Below are 17,507 nucleotides of genomic sequence, written 5' to 3' on the forward strand. Positions count from 1 at the left end.
TATATATACATATATCGGCCTATTGACTTATAAATATATAGAATAGAAGAGAAGAAATAAGTCACAGTTATAAAGATACTGTATGTTATATACCAAATGTTACATATGTACGCACACGCACACGCAGTAGTGGAAAGAAACTAAGTACATTTACTCAACTACCGTACTTAAGTCAGTTTTGAGGTATCTGTACTTTACATGAGTATTTTCATTTTGTGCTACTTCATACTTCAACTTCACTATATTTTAGAGGTAAATAATGTACTTTTTAGTTCACTACATTTATTTTATAACTTTAGTTACTAGTTACTTTTCAGAACCAAATTAATACATAAATTGCAGTATATTCACAACACTTCTCCAGTGGAAAATTCACAAGCTACCTAGAAGCTATTCAAATTATAAGCATATAAGCTACTGAAAACTAGTTTCCCCCTTTATCAGCTGCAACATTAAATGTGATATAAACAATAACATGTCAACAATTGTAATCCAATAATATGACATACTTTGTGTGTAAAATGTGCCATTCTGCATAATGAGTACTTTTACTTTTGGAACTTTAAGTATGGTTTGATACTAATACTTTTATACTTTTACTTAAATCACATTTTGAATGCAGGACTTTTAATTGTACATATATATGTATTTATTAAGCAATTAGTGTGTTGTATTATTGTATTGTGGTACACATAATAGTGTAATTATGTATAATAACGATAGCTGTACTTGGAGTGCTTTGCTAAACACAGGGAAAATGTGGATGACTTATTCAGAGAAGCAACAAAACAAACACTAATGGCAACACGATAGAGAGCAGATGTGACTGTGTGCTTTGCTGTGATGCATGCTCACGGCTCTCATTGACTGACAACATATGGCTACAATCATACCACGTCAGCACACACTTCCTGTGTGGTTTTTCTGTTGACTCCACAGCTAAAAATGCATTCTTGTGTGAGATTATGTGCCTTTGTTCTTCACTGTATTGTATACACAAATGTCAGAAATATACAAATAAAAAATAAATATAGCTAACATTCACTAATCATCTAAGATGTGCTTTATTCAAACACCTGGTGAGTCTCACCAGGCTGGGGCTTCTTGAATTGTTAGCATCATGCATAAGCAAAACTCAAAAAGACAGAATTTGCAGAAAATTCTCTTTAAAGCTGTGAATTGACACAATTGACACTCTATATATACAGTAACATATACTACAAAAATAAATAAGGCACAAAAATGAACCAAAAGAAAACATGCCTTTGTTTGCATTGATCTGTTTTTAAAGAAGGCACATGTGGTAATTCCTATGAGAAGAGTCCCAGAGGATGTGCAGTCAACCTGAATAAAGCTGTCTTTATTTAATTACCTATTTAAAAAAGTCTTAAAGAAACACTATAGTGTTTAATGATTTTAGAAAACAGTTGGAGGTACTAGCCCCTTATAGCTCCTTGTTCTCTACTCAGTATCAGAGATATCTTCATTTATTTAGGAGCATTCAAATGCAAACTTTGAGCTTGTGATCTACAGACGTTATTACATTACCATGACTCAGCATAATAAAGAAAGAACTGATGCTGCAATAATGACCACAGCATTACCTTGGTGTAAACACAGTATGCTATAATATTCTGTTAAAAAAATCAGAATCACATGATAAAAATGCACATTGTACTGTGTACCTGTTGACCAAAATCCTAAGAAGTATGTACAGTAGATGTTCTCAAATATTTTTAAGTCTCATGTTGTAACATATTTTTGGATAAATATTATGGGGTATGATATACAGATAAAATCTGTCATGGCACCGTGACATGTGAGAATAAGTAATAAAAAATCCAGAACTATACATTTGCACATTTCCTCATTTGAGCTTTGGTACCAATGTAAAGACAATGAAGACAATGTGACACATGACAAACAGAAAACAGTCCACAATTTTAGAAATTCAACAACCTAAATGCTCAACATGCTCAAGCTTGTAACCTGCAAGTACAAAACACACACAACATTTCCAATTTGTGCATGTTTTGTAATAATACATTCAGCAATACTTATTACCAGTAACAATTTTATAGATGACAGTGTTTGAAATGTAGAGGTAATGTGAAATGGAACAAATATCCCAAATTATTATCTAAGACTGATTTAACAAGAGGACTAGTCCTCTGAAAGAGGAAAAACAAGTTTCAAACACAAACTCCACCAACAACATTCTGACCCTCTGTAACCGAGGAGAACAAAACTATACAGACACCTCTGAATATAATGTAGTCCAGTGCAACAAGTGCTTGCTCAAGGGGGATTTGTTGGGTGTTCCTCTATAATAATAGTGATAATAGTAAAGTCTAGACTTACTGTGTAAAGTGTCCTGAGATGACTTTTGTTGTGATATGGCGCTTGACAAATAAATTTGAATTGAACTGAATTTTTGAACATCACCTTTAACTATGACCTGAATAATAAACATATAATTGAATTCATACATTTATGACAATTTCACCAAAAACTGAAGCATTTTGAGCTTCATAAACACAAATGTTAAGGAGGAAGCGTTGCACTGAAGTGCATACAATTGTACAGGTGTACCCAATAAAGTGGCTGGTGAGTGTATACTTTATAATCAGTAGCTGGCTATTTGCATACTAAAAAGCCAGAAAAAATGGGTATTACTCCACAGCATCCAAGTGCCCTAATGTTACAGTATGATAAGCTATGTCATCATACAAGCCAGTGAAATCTACAGTATATGTAGGTCTACCTTCACGGTAAAGGTAAAACAATTTTCCTCAGACATACTGAGTAAAACTTTGTGAACATGTATTATCCACAAATAGACTGAGTCGAAACCTGCAATACTCACCAGAAGAAGATTGAAATTTTAAAAAACAAGTATCACTATTTATTAACATAAAAAATAAAGCTTTTATATAAGATTTCACAACGAAAGCACCACTGAATGTCCACTGCTCATCAAGGGAAATCAACAGCGGCCTTCAGGTCGTCATTCTCAGCCCTGTGGTCCAGCTGGTTCTGGAGTCGAATGACCTGCTCCAGCTCTCGGTTCTGTCGGTCCGTTTTGTGACTAACGAGTGTGCGGTAAAAGTGGATGGCAAACACAATAAAAACAATTCCAAATGGCACCATGATGCAGGTGGAAGCGATGGCTGCAGCCTCACCAGAACTTATGCTGCCACTGTCTTTTTCAGTGCTTTGAAGGGGTAAGAACTTCACCCAGCACAAGAGCATCACCTCCGTGAGGAAGAGGAGTGTGCCGATGACTGTGGAAAAAGCCCAGGCCAGTTCTATATAGTGGTGCATGCGCTCATGGGGAGACTCGTTGACAGAGTTGAGGTTGTGAACATTGCTGACAGCCTCAAGATTAGGGAGGATGCAGGTGCTGATCATGAGGGCAAAGAGATGAACTGCAACCAGAACTGTGGTACAGGCACTGAAGGCTATCAGCAGCCCAGGAGGATACTGATGTGTTGTTTCCAGATTTACCTCCACCATGGCGACCTGGGAAAATCCAACAGGAAAATATTTGCAACATAGATTAAATATATAGCATTAATAAGATGATATCTAGGGTTGTACTGATCTGATACTATTGGACACCTGTCTCATTTCTGGTCGTGTTAGTTTGCGTAAAAATTATTCTGAGTTCCTCACAGCAAGATGCTGAACTGGAAAAAAATTGGTATTCGATCTTGGCAGATAACTTGAGCTGAGTCGGAATCAGGGGAAAAGTTGGAGTGGTGCATCCTGACAGGTGTCTACATTTAAAACTCAGAGGATTTACTATGTTGATTTTAGATTTACTAAATTTTACCATAAAGGCCCAATGTATTTCTTTTAAATGCTTCATCATATACTAGGTCACTGCATTTCTGTCCTAAAAAAAAGAAAGAAAGTTTTGACATTAAAATTAATTTTGGTTGATATCACTGTTAAAGATTTAGACCAGTTCGTACAAATTCTGTAAAATATGGATCCATAATGGGATCCAAAGCCAACAAAGGGATTTCATTATAGTTGAAAATTGTCTAACAATGGCACTCCGATCCGATCGTTGCCCACCCTCCACCTGTTCAATTCTCCACCATACAGCAAAAACAGCTACTGCATGTAAATAATCTTCTTATGCGTGGTGTTTTGCTCCAGCTCACTTGTCAAAGCTTGTCGTCAAAAATTCATATTTAGGTGCTGGTATAAAAAGATTTAAGGGCCTGTGAGCAGTAATAAGAGTACTGCATTACTATAATCGGTTTATCAGTCACTGCTTACTGTACAGTACACACAGATTTGCACACAACTCTTAAATTCTAAATAAGTGAATGATAAAATAGAGGAATAGGAGGAAATGAGGACTGTGGTCAGCTGGCTAGCGGTCAGATGAAGAGGTGTAGCCTGGGGCATTTTTTTTAGAAAGGACTCAGTCATGTTTAATACTTTACATCTTACTTTTCCTGTAGCTTTTTATCATACTGTATATTATAGCCTCATCATTTATAGGCTGCCCTTGTATTTGCTACAGGGACTGCAGATGACATTTAGTTTTACAAGTAGCTATAATCCTGGGACACTCATGAACTGTACACAGTGAGATAAACCCCAAATAAACTATTAGAACGAATAAATACAATTGTTGGTAGCGTTTTAATGTCACATTCGAGAAAAACTGTACTAACTTGTTTTGTCCTATTTAACAATCGCCTGTAAATTTAGGATGTAGGTTGAAGAACTGCGATCTACTTGTTAGGGCGGAAGATGGCTTGCTTCACACTTGTAGGTGTGAAAGCAAGTCATCTTCAGTTTACTGACAAATGTTGCACTTGGTTCTAACGGACCAAGTGCAACATTTGAACATTTGAACCGTGAAATCTCGTGCAAAGTCACATATGGCTACACCGAGTTACGGGCTCACGCTGCGCTCTCTTTGTTTTCACGGACTGAGTTCATTACACTGTTCTTAAGCATATGAACGATGAATTGTAGTTAATTAGGCCTGTGTGTCAGGACCGCCACAGCCACTGAAAACAATAATCTGCGTCACATCTGCGGTTTCGTGCCCACGGCCTAGCGCACATTCATGCAGTTAATGTTGTGGTGAGTGTTACAAGAACCAGTCCGGTCAAAACGAACTTACCATGGCGAAGCCCGACAACAGGGCTGAAGTGCGACTCGTGGCTTTTAATTTGGCTCGACTCAAGTACAGCTTTCTCCATGACAGAGCCTGCAAGGAGTGCTCGTTCAAGCTCATTCCGAAAGCTCCAAATGCAAAGTTATTATTATTACTATTTTAAAATAAATAAGTATTTATAAACTGGGCGGATTCAATGGGTTGTACAGACGAAAAGCGCACCCAAGAAATTAAGTTCCACTTAAGAATAACATCTAAAAAACACTAGACAGAGGAAGCTGTCATAGTACATCAAAACTTTGGCGCAACAGCTGACTGTCTGTCAGAGTCTATCAGGAAACACAAGATACCCACAATCCAATGCTCTCCACGGGCTGTGAGCCTGCAGCAGTTCGCCTCCTTGTGCCAGAAACAGTTAGACGACGTTGCTCATGACGTCCATCTTCTTTTTCCTTCTCACGAATATAATGTCAACATACACTCAAATTCTGTATTAACACCGATGTCCACACTAACCTACAGTATGTGTTTGTAGTGACTGTGGAGAATGTAGGGTTTTACTACCAGCAGCACTGAATGAATCTGGGGAGATTTCTATCAAACCAAGTCTGTGCAGTCACTAAAACAATGTAGCCAACTGCTGTCTACTGGTGTTTTTTAAACCGCATTTAAACTCTCATAGTTCATAGTCATTATCATTTATTTACACTAGAATAGTGACATCGTCAGTTAATTATTCTTGTTGTCCTATCATTTTCTCTTTTGCATTAACTGGGTGATAAGCTTATTAGGCTACCACCCGTCTTCATATTACAACAGAAAGATGAGAGAGACTTCGAATCATCTGAACGACCTAGACATGGAGACATAGGTCCTTGGGTCACTTGTAGCCTATTAGTGATGAGGTACTGCAGCACTTCCTGTATACTTCACACCAGTGAAAAACAGCTATGGGAGAGGAGGGGAGTAAGTTTAAGTGAGCAACGAGCTTTCTTATTGGAAACAAATGTCAAGGCCTGGGCCACACAATTCCAGTCTTCAGTCACAGTCTTTAACATAATATAGAAAAGCACTGTTTGTGTTTTATGTGTGGTTTTCTCTGCAAACATACTGTAGATTGTATGTACAGTATGTGTGTTCCCCATTACCCACTGAACACATAAGTATATTTTTGTATAGGCTACTTTGGTACATTCCTCACAAATTAATAGTACATTTTTCAATGTACACATAGGGTGAGTTCTAGTAAGATCAGCATGTAGTCATTATGTTTTGACAGCAAATCACTGACAGTCATTTTAAAACTTGAACTTACCCTATATTGTGCCCTTTACAAGGAGTGTTGCTGTAACAACTACAAATAGCAACAGAAAATCACGTTCCATACTAGGTATATGTTGACTATATGAATTCCTAAAATAAATCCTTTAAAGTCTCTTTTATCTTTGTGATTTTTTTTTTACTGCAGCCTGTCAATGCTCATTTTTGATATGACCACAAGATGACGCCAGAGTAAGGCGTTTTCAAACCCTACCATAGTGGCTTCTACACAATCTGGTTTTAAACCACTAAGATTATGTCAGAGCCTGGCCTGCTGTCCTCAGTAAGCAAGTGACACATCCCTTGCTGTGTTGGCTATGTACTCAAGTGCACTGAATCTGACGTGAAGTGATGAAGTTAAAGTGCTGACTCCCACTTTTAGCTTGAGGGTGTTTATCAACATCAGATAAACGGTATAGCAGTACAAGTTATTAAGTAGTGAATCTGATCATGAGATCTGTGACTCACAGGCATCACACACTATGTGATGTATCGATGATACCTGTACTGCAGAGTTCTTTAACTGTTTGTCTCACTTGAAACACCTCCTCAGGTGAAATGAGGTCAGATGACTAAAAAAAGATAAACATTACTAATAACATACGTATTATACGTAATGGTAAGTAAATATATCCAAAGATGTGTCGTGGTAGCATAGCATCATTGGTAACTTACTATGCCCTTGAAAATTAGGATCTTAAATAAATCTAATTAACCTCTGAGTAAAAGGTCACACATGCTACAAAGACCAGCAGAAACAAAAACATTCGCGTGTAGGAGTGAACCTTCTTGTCTTACTTGCTTATCTTCATTTCCTGTCATATCGATGCTGCATTCACGTCGCACGTTCACGGTCATTGAAACGAGGCAAGGTCCACGCGACCTTATGCAGCACCAAACTTTTTCTATTTACCTTATTTTTTATCTTTACTATTTAACGTACGTATGTACATTTACAACACGCGTTTAATTCCTATCATTGCCTTCCTGTTTTTCCGGCGTCTTGTTTTTGGTTACCTGAATGCTGTGGGTGGATTAAGTAAGTAAGACGTTGTAATTTCCAATTGTTTATGAACACAGCACGTTGAGCCAGCATAGCCAGCAGCGGCCCGTGTCAGTGTGTGCTGGGAAGGAGGGGGCAGTGAGCTTAGTTGGAGGCTTGTTCAGCCATGTTGGCTTTCTCAGCTATTCTCCAACGATGAGAGAGCGCAGACATGGCCTTGTCATTGAGTGGAGACGATGAAGATTATGATTCTGAGTCTGAACAGGTCAGAGCTCTTACATTTCATAATGTGACCCCTCTGTGTGCATATGTGTTTTGTCAGTGCCCTGTGTGAAAAGAGCCTTTTGTCAGCTGAATGGCGATTTTCTTCAGTTGTTTCAGATTAAGGTTTTGGTTTTATGCGCTCTTCTTCTCTGCATCTAGTGGAGTTAAAAGGGCAAATATGTCATTTGAACCTGCTTCAGCTAAATGGGATATAAAGACGGGTAGCTAGCTAAACAGTTGTCTTAACGCTAACTAGAGATAGTGAAATGGACCCGGGGTGCTTATCAGAATTGATACCGTAACCGTTCAAACACACCGCGTCCTCTCCTCCCTGGACACCATCTATCATGTTAGCTACAACTGCCCCATTTCATAGTGACCACCTACAGAGCACCTTCACCCTGCACTGTTACAAATTCGTGGCTATGACCCCTCAGTGTCTCCGTCAGCTCAGCTGTGAGACCATCCAACCTTCGTACTGGTGAAAGCTGTGGGTTACTCATGTACACTGTCCCGCCACATTTCCTCATGGTTCTCTTGATCAGTTTCATCATACTTCCTAAACTTGCCCACCTCTCTGTGCCTTTAAGAAAGCTTTAGGCAAAATCAGAGGAGGGGGATGGGGACAAGGAACAATGAAGTGGCTCTGCTTCTGTTGCTCTGTAGTCTATTGATTCCCAAACTGGGGGTCCATTGACCCCCCCATAAACCTGGCAAAATGACGGGTGGTTTGATTTCAAAAGTGTTTTGACCACTTGTTTTCAACCAGGAAGAAGAAAATACAGTGTCACACCTTTCACTCAGCATATTGTCTAATGAGGTTCCTAAGGACAAAGTTGTGATCTGTGTTATCATTGTACATCCACAGCATGAATGCTAACAGTGTTTTTATGAGTGCTGACATGTGAGCTGGCTCCCAGTGTTTATACCCACAACAACCGTTCACAGTTCCTCAGCAGAGATGGGATTTTTACTTCTTTTGTTATGACACGTTGTAGCCGTGTTAAGGACCACTGTACATGAGCCAGCAGGTGATGGGTCTTGTGACTTCCTTCCTTTGAAATCCACCCTGAAGCTGAGTTAGAAGACTGGCTACAGCGACGTTTTTGTTCACAGGTCTGAGCCATCAATTTCAGATTCCTGGCATATTACTGCACAAGGTTAGAGGAAAGATGGGCCAGCTGATAGCTGCTTTGGTGACCACGATCTTAAGAGTGCCCGAGACTGCTTTGGTTTGTCTGTAGCCACGGTTTAATGCTCTTTATTTATTGTAATCAAAGGGGCAAGGTGGAGGTCTGAGATGTTCAGGGAGTTGAAGAAACGGCAATAATTTGTTGTGCGTAGATGCTCTAAATTACTTTTTTTTCGGAGGCTCTGCAAACTTGACTTTAAACACTTGTGACAGACATGGTCAGAAAAATAATGAAGCAGCTGACCTGCTGTAAATAATGTGTGATGTTAACAGTCACAGCCACCCCTGCAGCAGCATCAGCAGCAGACCTTTCTTTCTCCCTCCTACATTTCCACGGTAGTCGGATGGATCTGTGGAAAGATGTCAGATGGATTGAGTGCTACTTTGTCTACATGCTCCATCAGCAACTGCAGACAAGAAACAACCTACTGTGTTTTGAAAAAGACACAATATGTTCAGGACACCATTAATGATCAACCAAGAAGGTGCTTTGTCACGGTCTACAGATTCAGCATTGATTTATCCTTTCTACAACGTATCCCTCAACAAGATTGTTGTGAGACGGGAAAGTCTTGTTCTATTTCCATCTTTTTGTTTAACTTGTTTGGCCTGTCCATACTTCTCTAGCATTTGTTTTCCAGTACACACTGTAACGTGGACACTGTTTTCCCCTCACAAATATGTCACATGAGTTTAATTAACATGTCAAAACAATTTGTTAATCTACAAACTATAGATTAACCATATGTCTCATATCCACTAGTACTTAAAACCCTGTTTGACCTGTGCTTGGTGAAGCTAAAACAGGCAATTGTTAAACCAATTAGAAAATCAGTCAGCAACTATTTAGATAATCAAATAACTAGTAGTACTTGTTTTCATATGTTTCTATTCTCTGAAGCAGTAAAACCTATTTAAACACAACTATAGAGGACATTCTTGGTCTTGAATTTTGTCTGTGGATTTTTAAAAGTTTTCCTGTTTTCTTAATCATAACAAATTGACAGAAACCTACAGATACAGTCTAATGTACATGTGTAGTGTTATGCTTGAAGGTCCTAGTCACAGTGGCCAACATGTTTGTTGTTTCCAGGTACTAAGTTGTCAGCCTCCACTGATAGAATGTCTCCTAATTTCGCCCTCATTGTTTGTCTTCCAGCAGCGGGCGGCCAACCGGCCGAAGCCCAAGGTGGGGACGTCGGCTGCTGTTAAGCTGCCGTCTAATCGCAGCTCGTCCGGAGCCAGAAGGAGGAGGACACGCTGCCGGAAGTGCGAGGCATGCGTCCGGACCGAGTGTGGAGAGTGTCACTTCTGCAAGGACATGAAGAAGTTTGGAGGGCCAGGGCGCATGAAGCAGTCCTGTATTATGAGACAGTGTATCGCGGTGAGTCCATGTAGGAAAACTATAGCGTTTACACAGTATAACGTATCTGGATTAGTATTATAGTAGGATTAGTATTATAGTAGAAAACATTCCCTACATTTTTCATTAAGTCTAAAGAAAACAGTTTTGTAAATTGCAAGCTCATATTAGCTGTTAAACTATGGAAGAGTATTAGGGCTTTAAACTCAGAATTCTGACTTTAATCTCAGAATTCTGAGTTTATTCTCAGAATTCTGAGATTAAAGTCAGAATTAAAAAAAAAAATGTATGCAGTGGCCCTAATACTCTTCCGTATTAAACTAATGCACTTTGGGGGGTTTTCTTCTGAAAAAGGCAGTGTAGCTCATTAAAACATGGTTCATTATGTTAAATGTATTTATTCCTACATTTATATTTTACTGTTGGTCCACGCAGCCTGTCCTGCCCCACACGGCAGTGTGTGTGGTGTGTAAAGAGGCGGGGAAGGAGGACACACTGGAGGACGAGGAGGAGAAGTTCAACTTTATGCTGATGGAGTGCTCTATCTGCAATGAGATTGTCCACCCCAACTGCCTCAAGGTACAGAGAGTTGGGCCTCCATCTCAGCTCAGTTATTCACAGTGACTAATTAGTGTTAAAGCAGTGTCTCACAAGTCCCAACTCATCAAACATAATGTAAGTGACTCAGAAACGGTGTTGTTTACATAACTGCGAACACACTCATTGATCTTTTATGGTTCTGAAATTTCTTGCTCCAGCATGACACTATCATGTTTGAGGACCTGACTCACACTACATGTTTAAGAAAACAAGTGAACAAAGACATTTGCTGAATGACACACACGTTTACTTTGTTGGCTTAAAATGGATGCATGAAAGCAGACAAGTGATGAAGTGCTATAGACATTTCATGTGGTAAAGATGTAATGCAGCACACACCTTGTTTGTAACTGTTATGTAAAAAGCACAACAGGTTTTTGTTAGCACGTGTGGTCAAACCAGTTTTTCACACTTGCACTGTCTAGTTGTTTTGCAGCAAGCAACAATTAAGCACATGTTTTTTCCTGTTTGTTACATAACATTGAAGAATTTTGACAGTGATGCCACTAAGAGGTGCATGTTGACGTTCCTCAAGTAGAAATCTTTAACTCTACTTCCCTGTTCAGTTTGTTGTCGCAAGAGTCTGCTTGTTAACTGTGGCTGAGAACTGTGCTGACCTGCCAAACAGTCATATGTCACAACAGTCACTTTCACTTCCCTCAACTTGTTTGTGTCAAGTAAACTGTACACAGGAGTCATGTTAAAGCTTGCTGCTGCTGTTGTTGAAGTCTGCCTCATTTTCTTGTTATCAGGTGAACGATGCCTCAGGAGTGGTGAATGATGAACTCCCTAACTGCTGGGAATGTCCCAAATGCAACCACGCTGGGAAAAGTGGAAAAGTGAGTATAAATATGTGTGAGTCAGATGTTTTAGTTTAGGTTTCAGCTCACTAAATGTGTGTCAGAAATATTTTCACTCATTAACAAAACATTGCTAAGTTACTACTGCAAGTTTTTGGAGTTTGTCTCAGACATTGTCTTATTTCAGTTCTGTTTTCACTTTATTATGGGTTGATCAGCTTGCCACTTCCTGTTAATACGTCTATAGTCTGTAAAAGTCATACACATGTGACTGTATCTGTCAAAAGCAGGAAACCACCGACATACGTGGTTTTTGTTTTGGTTTATGAAACTTTAAGTACACTTGGTTTTCTTTGTCACTATAGGCTAAAGGTATAAAGTTGTCTTGCAATTTTCCCCCTTTTGGTATTGAAGCAAAAAAGAGGCCCAGGGTTCAAGTACGCCTCCAACCTCCCCGGCTCTCTGTTGAGGGAACAGAAGCCTGTGAGGGAAGACGGGGACGTTTCTTCTGCAGTAAAGAGGAGACCAGACAGAGAGGAGACGCCCAGACACAGACCTGAGGAGTCTCTCCACCGTCAGCCACCGCTGCTCTCCCCCAGCAGCCTGACCCGGCCCAGGCCTGAGGACAAACTGAGGAAGAAGAGGAAGCTGTTTGATGATGATGAGGAAGAGGAGCTCATCGTGAAGAAAAAGGTTTGTATCATTCACAGAGTGACTGGTTTTTCTAAAGAAATTTTAATTACAGATGTCTGGGGGTAATTACACTTTTGCTAAACCAAAGTGACTAATGTTCATCTATTTTTATTTTTTTTTTGTCAGGAAAAGTCAGATGATCTGTATTTTTCCAAACTTCTGCACCAAGATGAGGATGAAGATGCATATGAGGAGGAGGATGAAGAAGGAAGGCAGCCTCACTTCCGGAGTGGTGTAGAGAGGAAAGGACGTTTTGGAGACACTGAAGAAGAAGGAGATGACAGGGACTCCAAGAATGAACTTTTGAGTCCCTGCATTAAGACACCGGCTGGAGAGAGTGACCAGTCTCACTGCAGCTCTCCACAGGCCGGACCCAGTAGCGAGGGCGGAAGCGAGACCCAGGAAAAAGGGCCACGCCCAAAAGCTCGGCGCAAGCGACGTTTACCTAATAGAGAGCTGAGCCGAGAGTTAAGCAAAGCACTGAACCAGGAAATCCAGAAGACAGAGGATTGCCTGGCTAACGAGAACCGCCAACCGCTCAAGGTGGAGCCAGAGACGGAAAACGAAGAACCCAAGAGGTTGTTCCACAACGGCAGTGAAGTTGGGGATCAGAGACCCCACCTCAAATCCAAAGAGATGAACGGGACACCCTGGGAGCTGCGCCACTTCTACCTGAGTCAGATCACCCCTTTGGGCTTCAACAGGAGCACCCCAACCAACCGACCGGTGCCCCCACACTCCCCACCTAAGTGTGTCCAAATGGAGCGACATGTCATTCGGCCCCCTCCGATAAGCCCACCTCCTGACAGACTGCCCCTAAAAGATGGCAAAACACATGTCATACAGCGTGAGGTCTGGATGAAGATCTTCTCTTACCTCACACACCAGGAACTGTGTGTTTGCATGAGAGTTTGCAAGACGTGGAACAGATGGTAAATGTATAGCACGCACTTAAAAGTAGGTTTACATTTTTATTTTCAATATCATGAGCACTGCAAAAGAAAAACTCCGGTATTGCTGCACAGAAGTTTGTATCTTTTAAGCTTAAAGGAGCAATTGAAGCTTGTATTTTGGGTGCTCTGCTTTAACAGTATAACATACGTCTTTATGTCTGATGTCTAGGTGTTGCGATAAGAGACTTTGGACAAAGATTGATCTAAACCGCTGCACTTCCATCACTCCACTCATGCTGAGTGGTATTATCCGCCGACAGCCTGTGTCCCTGGACCTCAGCTGGACCAACATTTCCAAGAAACAATTAAGCTGGCTTATTAATAGATTGCCAGGTACCCATTGTAGAGTGATTTTTGATATGTTGAAAAGGGAATTTTTTGTTTGTTTGTCTGTTGCACATGTTCTGACACCATTAATGATCAACCAAGAAGGCGCTTTGTCACGGTCTACAGATTCAGCATACATGAGGATTTTAAAGTGCTGCTGCTGTGTCTTTCAGGCCTGCGAGTGTTGAAGTTATCAGGGTGTTCTTGGGCTGCTGTGTCTGCACTCTGCACCACCAGCTGCCCTCTGCTGCGCACCCTGGATGTCCAGTGGGTGGAGGGACTCAAAGACGCACAGATGAGGGACCTCCTCTCACCCCCCACAGACAACAGACCAGGTAACTTAGTGGGTCAGTAATGCACAGGATGGGGGTTTTATTCCTGTTTCCAGTGTCAGAATGTATGAATGCATTGCGGTGCCTAGTGTTTTAAACAAATTGTAACTTTAACAGGTACTGAAGGGTTAAAATTCTTAGTGATGAGTTCCCTGACTTTAAACTATGTTGATGGGGAAAAAACTCGAGCGGAGTTTCTTGTAGGTGAAGGATCCGTCATAGTGGTTGACACTGTACATGTTATACTCCAAATTATTGCTTCTTTTCTGTAAGCCAGAGATGATTTTTTTTCTTTTCTGAAAGACTCATATCCACTTTTTTTTCTGCTTTAGGTTTAGGTCTTAGGACTAAAAATAAAGTTTATCTAAGTTAGAGCATAATGTGAGGGACTCCTTACTTGTAGCTTTTGGACATCCTACATCTCCTTGTAGACTAAAATGCATCTGTTGACATAATATAGGAATTGGTTGGTGATGTTCTTTATGTGACCGACTGATAGGCCAGCTGGATAACCGCTGCAAGTTGCGGAATGTGGAGGACCTGCGGCTAGCGGGGCTGGACATCACCGATGTGTCTTTGCGCCTCATCACTCGGCAGATGCCTTTGTTGTCCAGACTGGACCTAAGCTACTGCAACCACATCAACGACCAGTCAGTCAACCTGTTGACAGCAGCAGGGACCACAACCAGAGACTCCCTCACAGAAATCAACCTGTCAGGTGAGAGCTGGGACCTGAGGAAGTGCAGCACAGGAGTACACAGGCACCACTGCAGTGGTTCCTAGGCTGTGAAAGGGGGATGACAGTAATAAGATAGGTGTCTCTATATTATTGTCGTCCACACCTACATACATGGGAGGGTCAAAACATTAGGAACACCTCAATATAATGTAGTCCAGTACAACACCGAATTGAATTTATACGCTTATGACAATTTTGCCAAAACGAACATTTTTAGCTTCATAACCACAGATGCTAAGATGGAAGTGTTGCATTGAAGTGTGCACAATTGTACAGGTGTACCTAATAAAGTGGCTGGTGAGTGTATGAAAGTGTAACTGCCTGCCATGTAAATGAAAGAAATCTGTCTGGGAAAACAGGATTGTGTAAGTGTTGTGTGTTTGCTAGATAATTTGCATTTATTTTGTTTACATAATCTCCGTACACTTTGAGATCTTGCACTTTTCTTGACAGTATGCATCAAGAAAAGAGCAAATCAAAAGATTCTCTAAATTTTTTATACATATCTCTTTTAAATATTAAGCTTGTGAATGATTATTGTGCTCTGCTTCCCTGTAGTTTGTAACAGAGTCACAGATCGTTCCCTGAACTTTTTCAAGCGCTGTGGAAGCATCTGTCAGATTGACCTTCGCTTCTGCAAGCAGGTGACGAGGACAGCGTGTGAAAGGTTCATCGCGGAGATGTCTGTGAGTGTACCGTTCAGACTGAAAGAAGACAAACTGCTACAGAAGACGAGCTAGTTGCTAACAGAACAAATGATTGAAAGACTGTTTTTGCACTTAATGGAGCAAGTATTTCCCTTTTAAAACTGTTCTCTCTGATAAATATCTGAATCTGTGTCACCACAAACAAACTGAAATGAGGGACAGAGTTCTGGATGGAGACCTTAGATGCGCTGATGTAGGCAGATGATAAACATTCACCGGGCAGATAAAGAGAAAGCATGCATGTATTTGTGTTGAGGTTACACTTTTATAAAGATGTGCTTGTAATTGACGTTGGGTTATTTTTATTCTTTAATTATTTGAAAACTATTTTTATATGAACGCCATTTCACAAGTTTAGTGTCTCAGGAGTTAAATATCAGAGAGACTGAACAGTATGTGAGCTGCAAATTGAATCCTTCCTCATATAACAGTCTCTTATGTGCCAAAATTTGTATTTGACATTAGTGTAACTTCAGTGCAGACAAAAAAAAACAAAACAAAGCATGTACAGTAATAAGTGTGGCTAAACTGTCATAACCTCTACCCAAATATTTAGAATGTATTGCTGTTACACCCTCACATCTTTAGTTACCTTTTTAATGACCTATTCAGTGTTGTTTGATGGGATTTTCATCAACATTTCAATATTAATTTATTGATTTTTAAATGCAGTTTGTATTTATTCAGTAACTTGACATAGGTGACTCAAAGACCTGGGTTAAATAATGCTTGCAAATAATTTACTGGGGTATGACTGAACAGCCAAAGGGCAGTAGCAGGAAGTGACATCTTACCTGTCTGACTTTCTATAATGCAGTCTTCCCCTCACATGGTTTTCTATACTGGTTTATAAAACAGTAGGTGTTGTGTGTTTCGGGTGTTTTTTTGTTGTTGTTGTTTTTTGTTAATTCTTATCACCTCAGGTGAATGTGATCATGTTTATAAATCCAAAAACAAAGTGCTAATATGCATTAAAAGATTTTCACTTGTACCATCATTGAGTCTTTAGTTTTCCTTTTCATAATCTGATGGAACTGAAAGATTTTGGGATGATTTGGTCTCTGCTGTAAAGATCGTATGCAGCAGTAGCTAAAATACACCATAGTCATCAGCGTTTGTGTGTGCATGTACAGTATAGCCTATGCATAACTGGGGCTCAGGAGGTTACGCGGTTGTCCCCCCCTCCGGAAGGTCGACGGTTCGACTCCAATTCTCACATCTCGCCAGGTTTCAACTAGCAAATGTTTGCTTTTGCCTTAAAACTACTCTACTGTAAAATATTGATACATTTGTTTACCAACTAATCAACTGATCATTTTAGAATATTTCATTACTTTATACAGGGATACACTGTACAAAACAAACTTTAATAAAATCTTTAATTACCAAAATAAAAAGTTCAACATTGCCAAATACAAAGACCAAACTTTGCACACAATTACACCTTCTCTAAAGGAAAAGTGCAATCTGCTCTGCTACCATTCATGATTGTAGGAGACATCTGCCTGGAATAGCAGCGATGTTGACTTCCTGTGGGTACAATACAGAGCTGGGTCATTCTAAATGAGCAGGGGGGAAGAAAACAAGGAAAATGAGATTTCTAGGTGTAGGAGATTGAGGATACAATATGACCAGTGTCATACGGCTCCTTGTCACGTTCTGGTTCAAGAGGGACAGATAATTCAAGCAGTTCTAGGCAGATTAAACACACTTCAAGCCACTTGACAGGAAAACATAACTGTGTAATAAATTAACCCAATCCCAGGGCCATTTCAATAATCTGACTATTACATGATTTCAATGGGAAAAAGGGAAAAAAAAACAAACATTTGGTTCAATATATGCAAATGTACAATAGCAAGTTATTATTTCTATACTTTCTATACCACAGCTGTCAGTAAACCTCTAGCTCTATCTTTGAATAGTTAGTTCATAAATTAGTTCTACATAATAGAATCAACCGAAAAGCATTAAGACATTTCAGTTCACTCAATATATGACAACAAAAACATTCATTGTTTCACATCCACAGTTCGGCTGGAAAACAAGGAAATTGGTTGAGTTAGCA

General features: G+C 39.9%; 2 protein-coding genes across 5 annotated transcripts; one reads left to right on the top strand and one right to left on the bottom strand.

Annotated features, from left to right (window-relative positions):
• Positions 1 to 2,554: 2,554 nt before the first annotated feature.
• LOC109954899 (calcium release-activated calcium channel protein 1-like) lies at positions 2,555 to 5,589 on the bottom strand. 2 transcript variants are annotated; one of them, XM_020590546.1, is made up of 2 exons: positions 5,501 to 5,589; positions 2,555 to 3,522 (listed from the first exon to the last, which is right to left on the bottom strand). In XM_020590546.1, the coding sequence occupies exon 2, from the start codon at positions 3,514 to 3,516 to the stop codon at positions 2,977 to 2,979; it is 540 nt and encodes a 179-aa protein (XP_020446202.1). In that variant the 5' UTR covers positions 3,517 to 3,522; positions 5,501 to 5,589; the 3' UTR covers positions 2,555 to 2,976. The 2 variants fall into 2 exon arrangements, with proteins under 2 accessions (XP_020446202.1, XP_020446201.1); XM_020590545.1 differs by lacking the exon at positions 5,501 to 5,589 and adding an exon at positions 5,153 to 5,465.
• Positions 5,590 to 7,545: 1,956 nt separating this feature from the next.
• On the top strand, positions 7,546 to 16,430 carry kdm2ba (lysine (K)-specific demethylase 2Ba). Of its 3 annotated transcripts, none has more exons than XM_020590641.1 (10): positions 7,546 to 7,734; positions 10,085 to 10,309; positions 10,724 to 10,867; positions 11,641 to 11,727; positions 12,094 to 12,381; positions 12,508 to 13,313; positions 13,504 to 13,667; positions 13,835 to 13,996; positions 14,493 to 14,711; positions 15,291 to 16,430. In XM_020590641.1, the coding sequence occupies exons 1-10, from the start codon at positions 7,681 to 7,683 to the stop codon at positions 15,470 to 15,472; spliced, it is 2,331 nt and encodes a 776-aa protein (XP_020446297.1). In that variant the 5' UTR covers positions 7,546 to 7,680; the 3' UTR covers positions 15,473 to 16,430. The 3 variants fall into 3 exon arrangements, with proteins under 3 accessions (XP_020446297.1, XP_020446299.1, XP_020446298.1); XM_020590643.1 differs by having other exon boundaries at positions 12,103 to 12,381; XM_020590642.1 differs by having other exon boundaries at positions 10,088 to 10,309.
• Positions 16,431 to 17,507: the final 1,077 nt, after the last annotated feature.

The sequence above is a fragment of the Monopterus albus genome, unplaced genomic scaffold, assembly GCF_001952655.1.
Source record: "Monopterus albus unplaced genomic scaffold, M_albus_1.0 scaffold12.1, whole genome shotgun sequence".
NCBI classification, from domain to species: Eukaryota; Metazoa; Chordata; class Actinopteri; order Synbranchiformes; family Synbranchidae; genus Monopterus; species Monopterus albus.

Coding starts and splice junctions, on each gene's coding strand:
- kdm2ba (XM_020590641.1), top strand. CDS start 7,681: ATGGCCTTGTCATTGAGTGGAGACGATGAAGATTATGATTCTGAGTCT. Junction 12,382..12,507: donor AGCTCATCGTGAAGAAAAAG/GTTTGTATCATT, acceptor TTTTTTTGTCAG/GAAAAGTCAGATGATCTGTA. Junction 14,712..15,290: donor CACAGAAATCAACCTGTCAG/GTGAGAGCTGGG, acceptor GCTTCCCTGTAG/TTTGTAACAGAGTCACAGAT.
- LOC109954899 (XM_020590545.1), bottom strand. CDS start 5,266: ATGAGCTTGAACGAGCACTCCTTGCAGGCTCTGTCATGGAGAAAGCTG. Junction 3,523..5,152: donor TGTTGTCGGGCTTCGCCATG/GTAAGTTCGTTT, acceptor GGATTTTCCCAG/GTCGCCATGGTGGAGGTAAA.